The sequence below is a fragment of the Felis catus genome, chromosome D4 (genome assembly GCF_018350175.1).
Source record: "Felis catus isolate Fca126 chromosome D4, F.catus_Fca126_mat1.0, whole genome shotgun sequence".
NCBI classification, from domain to species: Eukaryota; Metazoa; Chordata; class Mammalia; order Carnivora; family Felidae; genus Felis; species Felis catus.
In genome coordinates, this window is record NC_058380.1 from 89252983 (window position 1) to 89265418 (window position 12436).

A 12436-nucleotide genomic window follows, 5' to 3' on the forward strand; every position below is an offset into this window, starting at 1 on the left:
CGTCTCTGTACGCACAGGCCCCCTTGCCTCCAGCGGCCCACTGTGCCCGTGATCCTGTCTGCATTGGTCACTGCTAGAAACCGTACCTCTTTCTTCATCTCAAGATCAAGGGTCCTACTCCGTCACCGCCTCTGCTTTCTTAGCCCTTTCCCTCTGGCCACCCGGCTCCAGCCACCTTTTCATCACCTTCCCCCTATGGGCTCACTTCCTTCTCTGCTCGCTTCTTCTCTTCTCTGGGCCCCCTGCAGTGTTTCCACCTTGGTGGAGTCCAGTCCCGCCTTTGCGCAACTGTCTGTGCCGGGAGAACACCAGCCCCGCTTGGACCACCTGCGGCCGCACGCCGGCAGCCGCGCTCAGGCCCGGTCCCTCCCCGCCGCCCCAGCACCCGCTCCCACTTGGAGCTTCCCCTCGCCACCTTCCACCCGCCTGCATCTTGCTTACGGTGTCCCTAGAGGAACGAGATCTCGTGTCGGGTCTCCCGCCACAAGGGGGGGCTCGTCGTGCCCGGGAGAGGCCCCCTCACCCCCCCCCCCTCCCTTCCAGCCAGCCTCCTGCTCGCTCCTACAGCCCATGTCCCGTCAGCACACAGACGAGCTGCTCGCAGGGCCACCTTCTGGGGAGGAGGGTCCTCCGGATTATACCCAGACAACCCTATTCCTCCTTTCAAAAAAAAAAAACAACAACAAAATTGTGTAAGCACACGCATCAGTTCCCGATGGTTATTCTTTGCTCTCGTCCTGCTGCCCCGTCGGCCACACTTGACCCAGAGATGCTCGTTCCCCCAGAGTCCTGTTCTTCGCTCAGTTCACGGGCACCATCCTGGCGAAACCCTCCTCGTTACCCGCCTGGTCTGTGGTTTCTCCGTGTCCCGCGGGCTCTGCTCTCTGACCCCTGTCTAGCCCTGTGGCTCTACGTCCCATCCAAACCTGTCTTCCTGCCGCCCCCCAGCTGTGTTCTCCAGCCCGCGGGCTACGCGTCGCCTCTGCTCTGGCGTCTTGCGGCATCTCCTGCGTGACACATGCTGGCACCATGTCCAAGATCTGAGTTTTCCTGGTCCTCCTGGCTGTCGTGTCCGTGTCCCCTGTAGGTCCCCACTTCCCCTCGCGCCTCCTCCGATCCTTCCGCAGGGGTCCTGTTGGCCCTACCTGTGGAAAGCATTCCGAATCCAGCCATGCCTCATCCCTGCCCTCCACCTTCCTCCCCATCCAGGCTCCTGTGGGGGCTCCTCCCTGATCTCCCGCCTCTGCTCTTGGGCCTGACAGTCTGTTCTCAGCACACCAGCCAGGGTGCCCCCGGAACACAAGTCTCCCGAAATACAGCGCTGTCCTCCTCCTCGTCCCGCTCCCTGCTGTGTGCAGGGAGGAGTCTGGGGTCTGGAGGCTCTGGCTGCTGCTCGTCTCAGTGATGCGATTCCAATAGATCCTTCTGACCCTCCACTGTGGACTCAACGCAGGGGGTGAAGAGGAACGTGACTGAGAGACGACAAGTGGCTTCCTTGCGCCAGTCCCGAGTCTCCAGGCCCCTCTCCTCCCTGTCACCCCCCCACCCCCACTTTCTTTTGATATAACGGCCTTCAGAAGGATCCAGAGTCTCCAGTTCAGTTCCAGAACCCCTGAACCCCAGAACCCCAGAACCCAGTTGTGTCTTGTTTTGTATCACCATTAGAGCAACAGCAAAGCAACAGAGGAGTTTTGCCTTTTTTGTGCTGCACCAAAGAGGCCAAAGATACACATCCACACAGCTTTCGTCTCTGGGGGCTCGCTTGGACGTTGCTTCCTAAGAAGCCTTCCCGACCTTCCCTTCCTCTTCCCCATCCCCCACGCACATGGGGTTTGCTGCCCACATTCCACATGCTGGGTCCTTGCCACTCCCTGGTCTGACCGTGTCCTGGTGCTTCCCCGGCACGTAACGTGCACTGAGCAGACCCTTGCTGGGTGCGAGCAAGAAGGTCTGGGGGTGCACGTGGCTCTTGCAGCCCTAGAGAGGAGCCGCGTGCGTGGCCTTGGGCTTATCTTCACCCCCTGCCTTGTTCCGGCGATCAGACCTGCCCCTCCCTCAGAGGGTGTGCTCGAACAGAAACCCAGAACCTATGGCTGTGCAGAGGCCTCTCTTCAGCTTTCTTGAGACGAGAACCTGAAGCATCATCTGTGTTTACTCTTGGGGGCAGGTGTGACCAGTAGTCTGTGGCTTTCTCCCCGACATCCATGCCTCCTCTTGACTGTCCCTGTCATCCAGCAGCTGACGATGCCGCTGCCTGGCTCCCAGCTGCCTCTGCCTCGGTACGGCTCCGGGCAGCAGCCCCTGATTCTGCCGCAGTCCATCCAGCTGCCACAGGGGCAGAGCCTCTCCGTCGGGGCTCCCCGACGAATCCTTCCACCTGGGTCCCAGCCTTCGGTCCTTAACACCAGCAGAGAGGTAAGGATGACTTCATCCTGTCGCGTCCTGGGGAGAACCCTTACTAGCTAGTCGGGAACCACTGTTGTGGGAGAAAGTGCCAGAGGTCTAGGTGAGGGGCAAGCTCTTGGCCTCACCAGACCACTGGTTTCCTGCTCGTGGGGAACCCCATGGTGGGACCCCCTTGGTTCCTGTGTAAGCTAGCGATGGGAACCAAGGCCCAGCGCAGAGGGGAGGAGTGTGGTAGCTGATGCTGATGCTTGGGCCCTTCGGCCTGTGGAGCCGCTGTGAGGCCATTTCAGAGACCGGTCCCCCAGATCCCCAGAAAATGTGCCTGGCCTGGGCTCTGCTGATGGCCGTCCTGGTGGTGACGCACAGTCCTCTCTCCCCACTGCACTTCAAAAAAACAAAAACACAGAGTACAGTTCCCACTTCCAAGAAGCCGCCTCCTGAGCCTAGACCGGGGGGCAGGGGACTACGCATTTCTTTAGAGAATTCCTCTGTCCGCAGAAGTCCTCATCGGCTCTGCACGGGTGGTTCAGTGAGGGCCAGGTGTCTCCAGGGCCACCGAGTGACCCCTCATTCCTTCTTGGTGTCTTTAGTCCTCTCAGATGGAGATGAAGGGCTTCCACTTTGCCGACAGTAAACAGAATGTTCCTTCAGGAGGCTCCGTGCCATCACCGCAGACTTACAGGTAAAGAAATGCCCGGGGAGTCGGATGCTGCATCGCCGAGTACTTGGTCTAGATGCGACTCAGTGGTGTTGGCGAGTCCTAGGGGACCAGGGAGAGCCCCGGAAGGGCCCTGAGGCTGGGTCCCCTTGGAGGCCACGTGTCACCTTGAAGTTTCAGTGCTGGGACACGCTCCTGTTTTAGTTAACCATGGAGAAATCAGGAACTGTCAGAGCAGTTTGCCTTTAATCATCATAATAAAATGCTCTGGTTTGGGAGAGCTTTTTGGAAAGGTAGGAAAAGGAACAACGGATGTTTTACTAGTGTGAGGCCCATCCTGACTGCTCACAGCTTTCTCCCCAGATTTTACAAAGGATTCACTGGCCAGGAAGGTACACGCCCCGGAAGGCGGGGAGAATTCCCTTTCCTCAGGGCTGCCTGTCCCCTGCACCGGGCCTCTGGCCCTGCCAGGCCGGTGGCTGCTGGCCTCACGGGGGCGTCCGTGCCTCCCACAGCGCGGACCGGCACCTTCTCTTTGCGTCCTTGGCCTCGGTCTCTGCCTCCAGTAGCTGCCCCAGGTCCCTTACTTAGCTGGATCTGGAGGTGGCTTTGTGTGAATCCCTGTGCTGAATTCCTTCTACTAGGAAGTGGCAGAACCAGTGGTTCGCTGACCTGCTCGCCCCTGAGGAGAAGTGTGCGGGGACGGGAGGCAGCATGCTGTGGCGTGGGGCCCACGGGTGGGTGCAGCCAACTCTTGTCTCACGTGGGAGAAGCCTGGAGAGCCCTCGGGCTTGCAGGGCAGGGGGTGGGTAGAACAGACGTGCACGGCTCGCAGCGCCCTCGCCCTGTGAGAGGTTAGCAGCCCGGCTCCAGGGCGGCCCGGGCCCCTTGAAGGGAGCGCTGTTGCACATCAGGTCGCCATCTCGAGTCTTCGTGCCGTGGCCACGCTGCCCCGTCGCTCCCGGAGTGTCGAGGCTGCGTTTCTCCTCTGTCCCGTCCGTCTGGTCATTCCATACTTCCACGTTTCCAGAGAAAGGCGTTTTTTGTGACCTTTTCCCCATTTCATCATCTTTTCTGTTCTTCTTTTATTCTCTTGGCTTCACTTATTTTTGTTTATTTGTTTTGTTCCCCAACCATATTTTTCACAAAGGTCAAAACAACAGAACTGTAGGAAGGGTGCAGCCAGACAGCCACACAAACAGTGAGCGTAGGTTGGACTAGAGGAAGCTTCGCAGATGAACAGATGCTGTGTCTCCGTGGCTGCCACAGGTGGCATTTAGCCGCACCCAAGGACAGAGACAAACCAGAACACGGAAACTCAAATAACAGGAGTCGTCCGTGTCTATTTAGCGTAGGAATGGCAGCAGCCAACTCTTTGGAGAAAGACTATGTAGAAAACATAAACATTAACGGATAGCCTTTGTTCGGTCGGCATGTTAGTGGGGTTGGGAAAATTGGTATATTTTCACGGAGCAGTGTTTCCCATGTTTTCTGGACGCAGAGCTTCTGAGGCACGTCCTGCCACAAAAGGGCCCTCCGGTCAGGTCCTTGGACGTGCTTACGGGGGGTCATGCTCCTCAGCACGAGGGGGGGTCTAGGTACCCCCGCCATCGCGGGGCCTGACAAACTCAGCACATAGCACTTCTCAAGCTTTTGACCACAGAATCTTTTTCTCCGCGTGGCATGTAATTAGCGTCCACGAGAACTGATTGTCCAGTCAGTGGAACACATTCAGAAAGACGTCCTGAAAGATTTTTGTTGCTCTTGGTTTCCCTTTCCGCCCCTCCCACCCCCATCGTATACAAAAGTGAAAACCTAAGAAGATACTCCGCACCGCCCTTAAGTCAGCTGCATAGACCGTGTGTCTGGGTCACAGAATCCCGTTGGCCCAAACCCCCCAAACCCTGAGAGACGGTCGGTGCCCGTCCACCCGTCTGGTCAGTGTCTGCCCACGGCAGGGGCCTTGGCCTCTGTGCCCTCGGGTGCATCTGCGTGAGCCGCCCCGGCACCCTCTGCACTCTGGCTGTCCGAGGTCTTGGCTTTCCTCTGTCAGAGAGGGTGCCGCCAGAGCCAGGGCCGCGCTGTGTGCTAGGCTTGACTCCATTGTCTGGCGACGCGCGTGTTCTCACCCCCTGCCTTTGGTTTTTTCAGGCCTAGCTCTGCTAGCCCCAGTGGGAAGCCCTCTGGATCAGCAGTTAACATGGGCTCTGTGCAGGGACACTACGTTCAACAGGTAGAAGATGGCTTTCCAGACCTTCCAGCCCCGGACGCTTAGGCCCATCTCCAGGCGCCAAAAGAGAAGGGACTGTGTCCAACCCATTTGAGTGCTCCTCTTATAAAGAGAGACGTGCCCTAAGCGCTTAGAGTGTGGCGCCGGCAGCCGGGAGCCGGCAGCCGGCAGCCTGAGTCCCTCCTGGCGAAGGCATTTCTCCTCTTGACGGGCGTCTGGATCCTTCCTTGTCCTGCAGAGAAGGGAGGATGCGGATTCCTCTGAGGAGGTGGTGCCAGAAGGTGGACTCTCCTTCCACAGCGATTTGGGCTGTGAAGGCGCTGGGACTCGGTTAGGTCTGTGGGTCAGCTCTAGAAGCCGCGTGTGTGCGTGTGTGCGCGTGTGTGCGTGCGCGTGCCGGCTCCAGTAAGTGCTGTGTCTCGTCTCTGTCTTGGCTGGGTGGGATTACACGTGGAACGACGCCTTCCCATTCTGTGACAGAAGGGGTTTCTCAGGGTCTCTGCCTTCAGGCACCGTTCTCGGCTACTGCTCTAAAACGCGATGGGGCTCCAGAGCTCCCACGCATCAGGCGTGGTTTTTTACTAATACCGCATTCCTGGCTGGTGGAGGTGGAAGTTTGATTGGTTCCCTGGAGGGTCGCTCCTTGAATTGCTTGAACTGAGCTGCTAAAGCTTTCTTCCAGAGTTTGCACCCCGGTTGGGCGGGGGTGGGGTGGGGGGCAGAGTCGAGGCTGGCCGCTCTGTGACCCGTCCACTGCGCAGAGTTGCAGGTCAATGGGACCCTGGCTGGGAATCTCGAGGGCATACTAGGGTCCTGGGGAAAGGTCTCCACAGAGCGGGAGGCAGGGGAGGTCCAAGATTGGGGAGGACCAAGTCCACCTAGTGGCCCCGTGCCCCTCGGCAAACATCCGGGAGTTCCGACTCGTGGGGTGCACTTGGATCTGCCCGGGGGCTTTTTACCCTTGGGCCACAGGGGGGGCACTGATTTGAAAAGGTCTCTCGGGTCGGCCTGGGAAGTGCTGCTCCTTCAGAGGCCCATGGGCATCACAGAATGCTTCCCGGAGGACCCAGCCTCTTCCTGCCTCTCCGAATCACCGCCCTCAGCACCCGTGGGAGGGGAGAGAGCATCTCACGCCAGTGTCCTTCCTACTCACGCCAGTTCCTTCTCAGTCCGGTCCTTCCACCAAAGGATGGGCTTCTTAGGGTGGCTTTTCTCTGTGACTCAGAAGCAGTCAGGGGGCGGTGGGGGCTGTGTATCCAGACCGGTGTTTCTGCGGAAGGGTAACTGTCTTTGTCCCCATTCATCTGTCCAAAGGCCAAACAACGAGTGGATGAAAAACCCAGCTTGGGAGCTGTGAAACTTCAGGAGGCCCCCTCGGCCGCCTCCCAGATGAAGAGAACCGGAGCAATCAAGCCTCGGGCGGTCAAAGTGGAGGAGAGCAAGGCCTGAAGGTGCTTGGCCACGCCTCGCCCCCCCCCCCCCCCCCCCGCCCCCGCCTTGAGGACAGGGCCCCCGCTTGGCCTTGACATCTCACTAGATCCACCGTCCAACCACCTGGCCCGGACTGAGAGACCTCCCTTCTCTTCTCCACTCCTGAGAGCTCCATCGTCCAACCGGCTTGCCCCCGTGGATACGTGACATTGACCTGCTCGCTTTAATACGAAACAAGCAAGCAAGCAAACGACCCCGACCCCACGTCGTCCCCGCCTCCTTTCAACCGTGACTGTGGAGTGACTCCCACCTTCGTGCAGTACAGATGAGCTCGCCCCCCCCACCCCGCTCCGCCGCTGGGTCCCCAGCCTTCCCGGCCCCAGGCACAGTGGTTTGTCAGCAGGGCCACTGTAGTTGGAGGCTTTTTGTTGTAAAAAGCAGCTGAAGTTTTTACAAAGGCGGAAGGAAAAGAAAAACAAAAACACAAGCTATGTCTGCGTAGCTGAACTTTTCTACTTTGCCATCCTCTCCCTCACCTCCTCCTGTTCCGGTCCTGCCCTTAACCGCGTCTGCCGCTCCGCTGGTCCGTCGCTGCGATCCCTTAACATCTGACGCAGGCGGGCGCCCCCCACCCCCCGCGCTTCCTCCGTCGGTGAACCGGTGCCGGGCCATGCCGGGGGCGGCTGCCTGCTTGGGAGCAGCGAGAGAGACGGGAGGTGGGTCAGTGTCACGGTTGGATTCTCGCCCCTGGCCTGAGGACCCCTGGAGTCCAGGGACAGCCCAGTGAAGCTGATGATGATTTTAGCATAGGAATTTCGCAGAGTCTCTGTCCTGGACCCTTCTACGGCCGGTGGACATGCTGACCCCTGGGCACCTGAGGGAAACCACGGAGATACACAGTCACCGGCGTTTTCCGGTGTGACCCGGACGGTGCGAGCTGACTGCACCGCGGGCCCCGCGGCGCCTCCGCGTCTGGGGCTCCAGCACCTGGGGGCTGCTGTTTGACCCGCACGCCCTTCTCGAAGCCTTCCGTGACATGCCCTCCTCTTTTCTTCCCGAGCCCGTCTCTTGTCTGGATCTTCCTGTCCTGCCGTCTTTCACCCAGCTCGTCCCCAGAGATCGCGAGGCCCCTTCTCGTGGGGACAGGGGCGCACGGACGGTCATCTGACTGGGTCTGCGGCAGAGGCGTGTGGCGTGCAAGGCTGCTGGGAGGGATCCCTTTCTTTTTTCTCTTTCTTTTTTCTTTTTTTTTGGCTCCCACTGGCAGACCCGGGTTGTTGGGACAGAGGCACCGGAGGAGCTGGGCAGCGGGTGTCCGTCTCTGCGGACGACTGGGGCAGGGTCCCGGGGCAGGGAGGGTTGAGGGTCTGACCCTTGTTCCTCGGCAGCCTGGGGGCAGCCTCGGGGGAAAACGACAGCCTCTCAAGTCTGCAGCGATGCCTCTGGCAAACTGTGTGTGTGAGCCATTTTATGCTGGTTTTTTGTTGTTTCTTCTTAAAATAAGAACTAGAAGGAAATCGTCCCAGGTTTTGTCATTCCAGGGAGAGGGGAAGGGAAAGGTCAAGTGATGCACGTGCTCTGCAGAGCATCTAACCAGCCAGCCCGCCGGCGGCTCCTGGGAGGATCTGGCTCAGAGGACAAGCAGCCGGTGAGTGGGGACGTGCCCCGCAGAGTCCACCCTGAGTGCCACCACAGACGTGTAACACCCTGTGGCTCTGAGCTGTATGTTCAGTGCAGAACCGGGTAGGGCAGGGCCTCAGGAACTGCGCCCGCGACTCCCTGTCCCCGTTCCCTGCTCGAAGGAAGCGGGGGCGCGTCCTGCCCGCAAGGTGCCGGGCGTCTGCGGGGCTCACCCGGAGAGGGCCGGCTTTCCCGAAAGCCGCCCTGCTGCTCGGTCTGCAGCTTGTCGCGCTCCCCCTCCTGCCTCCACCCTCAGACCTCGCTTACCAGCCGGTCACCTTCATGCCTGAAGCTTAGCTTACTCTGAGGTCCATTCTCGAAGGGCCGCTCACTCGAGGAGTTGCCCGCACTCAGCCGCCCCCGTGTGCGCCCCTGCAAGTGTGTGACTGCGGTCCCCGTGACCAGCCGCCCTGCCCACAGCTCCCCTCTGCCACCACCTGCCCCCGCAGGAGCCACCCTCGCTCACCTGTACACTTAGAAACACGGCCACACCCTCACACCCGATTCCGGTGCACGTTGTATGTCAAAAGGAAAAAAGGGTTTTCTCGTTTTGAAATTCAACAGAACAGGCGTGGATGCTGTTACACACTCAAGACGTACCCTGCGGGCAAACCTGCCGTCAGGGTGACAGTCCTCCCTGTTTTGAGAAAAAATAAAAACAAGGTCACCTGTTCTCCAGCCCTTCTCTCTACCCTTGTATTTTCTCTCCTCCCCCTCCCCAATAAAAAACAAAACAAAACAAAACACTAGAATTTATTTATATGTATTGATGTTGTAGGTCTAGGTGAAAACCAGTAAATGTTTCACTGCTCTATTTATATATAATGTCTGAATTATTCTGTGCAGGAAAGGCCAGGAAATTGCATGTGAAGTTCAGTGCATTCACCACCTCCGTGTGCCCGAGCTGCCGTCTCTTTCCCACTAAGATGCAGATTTTAAATTGGACTCGGGGCAGAGGGCAGACCTGAGGCCTGCCCGACGTCCCGTCCCTTCCTTGGTCTGAGGAAATGCAGTTTTTAGTGCAGAGGTGTTTAAGGTGCAATATCTCTTCCTTTCGTGTGGTTTTAGAACCACGCTCAAGGTTAATGGGGCTTAGGGTCTTATTTTGGTTTCAAACCCTCATCCTCAGAGTGTAAATCCACGCAGAGGCCTCTGCCAGGATGCCGTGGGGCCTTTGGTGGGAACAGGCGAAGACCAGCACTTAGCTTTCCTGCTGCTGAGATTGGGGGGAGGGGAGGGGTCGGAGCTCTCTCACCGCACCTTTGCCTCCCTTCCGATGCTGGCAGCTTGGCCTTGGCCATTGATGGTGCAGCCCGTTGCTCGGCAACAGGCGACCCTGCGGTAGTGTCCGTCCAGCGTCAACTACTGAACAGGGCGAAGTCTCAGAGTGTGGGGTCGAGTATCCAAGAGGCATACGCCCACTGAAAACTTCTCTGCCAGTTGTATTTGGTCTGGTTTTCTTTACTGTTGCTTCCCCCTTTTTAATCCGCCTTACTTTTGATTTCAAACTTGGAATTCATACACTTCTGGCTCTGGGTTCCTCAAGAGGGAAAACAAAGGATGGACCTACACGCTCAGAAATCGGTTGGTTGAGTTCAAAGCTGTGGTCATCCAGCCACTTCTGGGGATATTGGGGTATCTTGTTAAATGTCGACATCGGGTCTCCAACTACGCCCTCGCCTTCCCGTCTTCAGGATCTGCCTTCGGGATGGTGGGTGAGGTTTGTGAATGATGCTCAGAGCCAAGGACGCTGAGGGTGTGCACGTGGTTGCACGGCCGTGTTCAGAGACGGCCCACCGAGGCAGTGTGTGGCAAACCGGTAAAGCCCCTCCCTGCTGTTCTGTTTCCCTCCACCAAGCGGCTGCATGTTGCCCCTCAAATCTGTATTTGTCCCTTTGCACTTCTTGCAGAGCAAGCCTGGGTTACGAGGTCAGTTGGAAATGGCCTTTGACAACCGAGGACACTACAGAGTGCCTCTGCTTTGTCATGGTTTGTGATGAATGGGAAACGCAGACTTCCGGAAAGCCAGCTCCTCCTGCTTGAAAATGAGATGGACCCGAGACAGAGCTCACCTGGGACAGGGTGGCTCAGTGTTGGGGTCTGACACTGTCCCCTAGCCACGCCCTCCTCCAGGACCACCAGCACATACTTGGCTAGTGACCTTCAGGCGCATCTGATCTTGCTGTTCACCATTTCCCCACCCTGGCTGGGGGACAGTGTCCCCAGGACCCTGTGTTCAGCATGTTAGGAAGCCTCAGAGTGGAAATTTCTATTAAGGCTCTGTGTGGATGACTTTCTTCCATTGTTTAAAGGGGATACTGTACTCTAAGCTTTTGACTTCATGCCTTGTGTAGTAAAAGGGTTTGGGTTTTTTGTTGTTGTTCTTAAAAGGGTTGTGTTTTGTTTTTGTTCCCTTTTGTTTTTATTTTGGCCTTTCCTCTCTTTGTCTTTTCATGTAGACCAGATATTTGAAAGGGCAGACGATGGCTAAAGGTGTAACGTGCAGCTTGTTTATACGTTTTCTGGGAAGCTTTTGCCTTGGACGGGAAACGGAATCATGGATTCAGCAGGCCATGGTGGCACTCACCCTTTGCCCTTTCCCTCCGATCAGTACCTATTGTTTCTCCTTTCAAATATGTGATTGTACTAGCTCTTTCCATATGAAAGAATTCTCCTTATTTAAATAAAAAAAATTAAAAAAAAAAAAAAAGCCCTAAAGCTGAATGTGCTTTCTCAGGCTGTGTGTCCCTCGATTTTCTGTCATTTGACAAAATTAGAGATTTTACAGAGTGCTTGAGGAAATCCAGAGTGACTTGGCTGAAACGCTTTAAAGCAAGGTGGGGGAGGAAAGGGATCGAAACCTGTAGGTGGGGTGCATCTTCCAAATGGGTTTGCATTAGCAATCTCCGTCCTGTATCCGTGTGAGTGATATTAAAGGTGTGCAGGACATCTGCCTGCCCTCCGCCCTCCGCCCTCCCCCTGCTTCCCATGAGAAGTGGGTGGGTCAGAGGAGCAAGCATTTGTCACTTTTTTTTTTTTTTTTAAATATTTTTAAGCAAGCTCTATGCCCAAGATGGGTCTTGAACTCATGACCCTGAGATCAAGGGTTGTATCCTCTACCCTCTGAGCCAGCCAGGCATCCCTGATTTGACGTTTTATTGGTGGTGACCCCTTCTTTTGCTGGGAGGAGAAAGGAGTGCGGCGCTTTGGGGTAGGAGGGAGGAGTTCTTTCGTCTGGGGGCAGTGAAGGATCAAGAGCTTGGATCGGAGTCCCAGCGGTGATCCTCAGTTCTGCCCACCCCACACCCCACAACTGCAAGACTGGGAGCTGGGAAGGACACTTCCCCACCCCAGAGGCACACTTTGAACTGTGCCCACCTCATGGGGTCGTGTGGATTCAAAGAGGTAACGGTAGTAGTTAACATAGCTGCCTGGCACCAATTGATGTAAGAAGCTTACAAATTACTCCCAGGTTGGACACTTTCCATGAGAAATGACTCCTCCTGAATTGGGACCTGGGCACGGGCTGTCTCAGCTCTAGCATCCGTACCCTTTCCCTGGATTTACTGCCCCCAGGGACAGGAGTTTAGGGAACTACACTAGGAGCCAGCCCCACTCCTCTCCAGGCCCAGGGAGCCCCTGCACGGTCTACACAGCCTTGGGGGAAGCCTGCTTGTCAGAAGTAACCACCACATTTTTTAAGTTCGTTATTTATTTTTGAGAGTGTGTGCACCAGCAGGGGAGGGACAGAGAGGGAGAGAAACTCAAGCAGGTTCCAAGTTGTTAGCACAGAGCCCAATGCGGGGCATGACAAGGGCGGAACTCGAGTCGGCCGCTTAACCGTCTGAGACCCCCAGGCGCCTCAATCACCACACACTTAACCGATGTTCTCTAATGCTGGGTTGACCAACATTCCCGGAAATAAAAATTCTTGCAGACGATCAAGAACCTTAACTGCAGTTTTCAAATCAGCAGCACCCTTTCCGTCCACGAGATGAAAGCGTACATACCCCAGAGGCCCAGGAAGAGTG

At 56.9% G+C, this 12436-nt stretch overlaps 1 protein-coding gene, 1 long non-coding RNA gene and 1 other non-coding gene across 14 annotated transcripts in view; 2 read left to right on the forward strand and 1 right to left on the reverse strand.

Moving 5' to 3' along the window:
- PRRC2B (proline rich coiled-coil 2B) overlaps nt 1–8242 on the forward strand; it is an 87819-nt gene extending 79577 nt beyond the window's left edge. For 5 of the 11 annotated variants that reach the window (XM_023242866.2, XM_023242869.2, XM_023242867.2 and 2 more), the window contains 4 exons: nt 2236–2415; nt 2997–3088; nt 5216–5297; nt 6609–8242. In XM_023242866.2, coding sequence (XP_023098634.2) covers nt 2236–2415; nt 2997–3088; nt 5216–5297; nt 6609–6743 — 489 coding nt within the window. In that variant the 3' untranslated portion in view covers nt 6744–8242. Of the gene's footprint in view, nt 1–2167; nt 2189–2235; nt 2416–2996; nt 3089–5215; nt 5298–6608 lie in introns of those variants that run through there. The other 6 variants (XM_023242868.2, XM_045042912.1, XM_045042913.1 and 3 more) reach the window with 4 other exon arrangements.
- Nucleotides 706–12409, reverse strand: LOC109494016. 2 transcript variants are annotated; one of them, XR_002148574.2, is made up of 2 exons: nt 8872–9009; nt 706–1145 (listed from the first exon to the last, which is right to left on the reverse strand). It is a non-coding gene; the product is annotated as an uncharacterized LOC109494016 (long non-coding RNA). The 2 variants fall into 2 exon arrangements; XR_006588666.1 differs by lacking the exon at nt 706–1145 and adding an exon at nt 7217–7599 and having other exon boundaries at nt 8872–12409.
- Nucleotides 1397–1480, forward strand: LOC111557662. Its single transcript, XR_002737896.1, has one exon. It is a non-coding gene; the product is annotated as a small nucleolar RNA SNORD62 (small nucleolar RNA).
- Nucleotides 12410–12436: the final 27 nt, after the last annotated feature.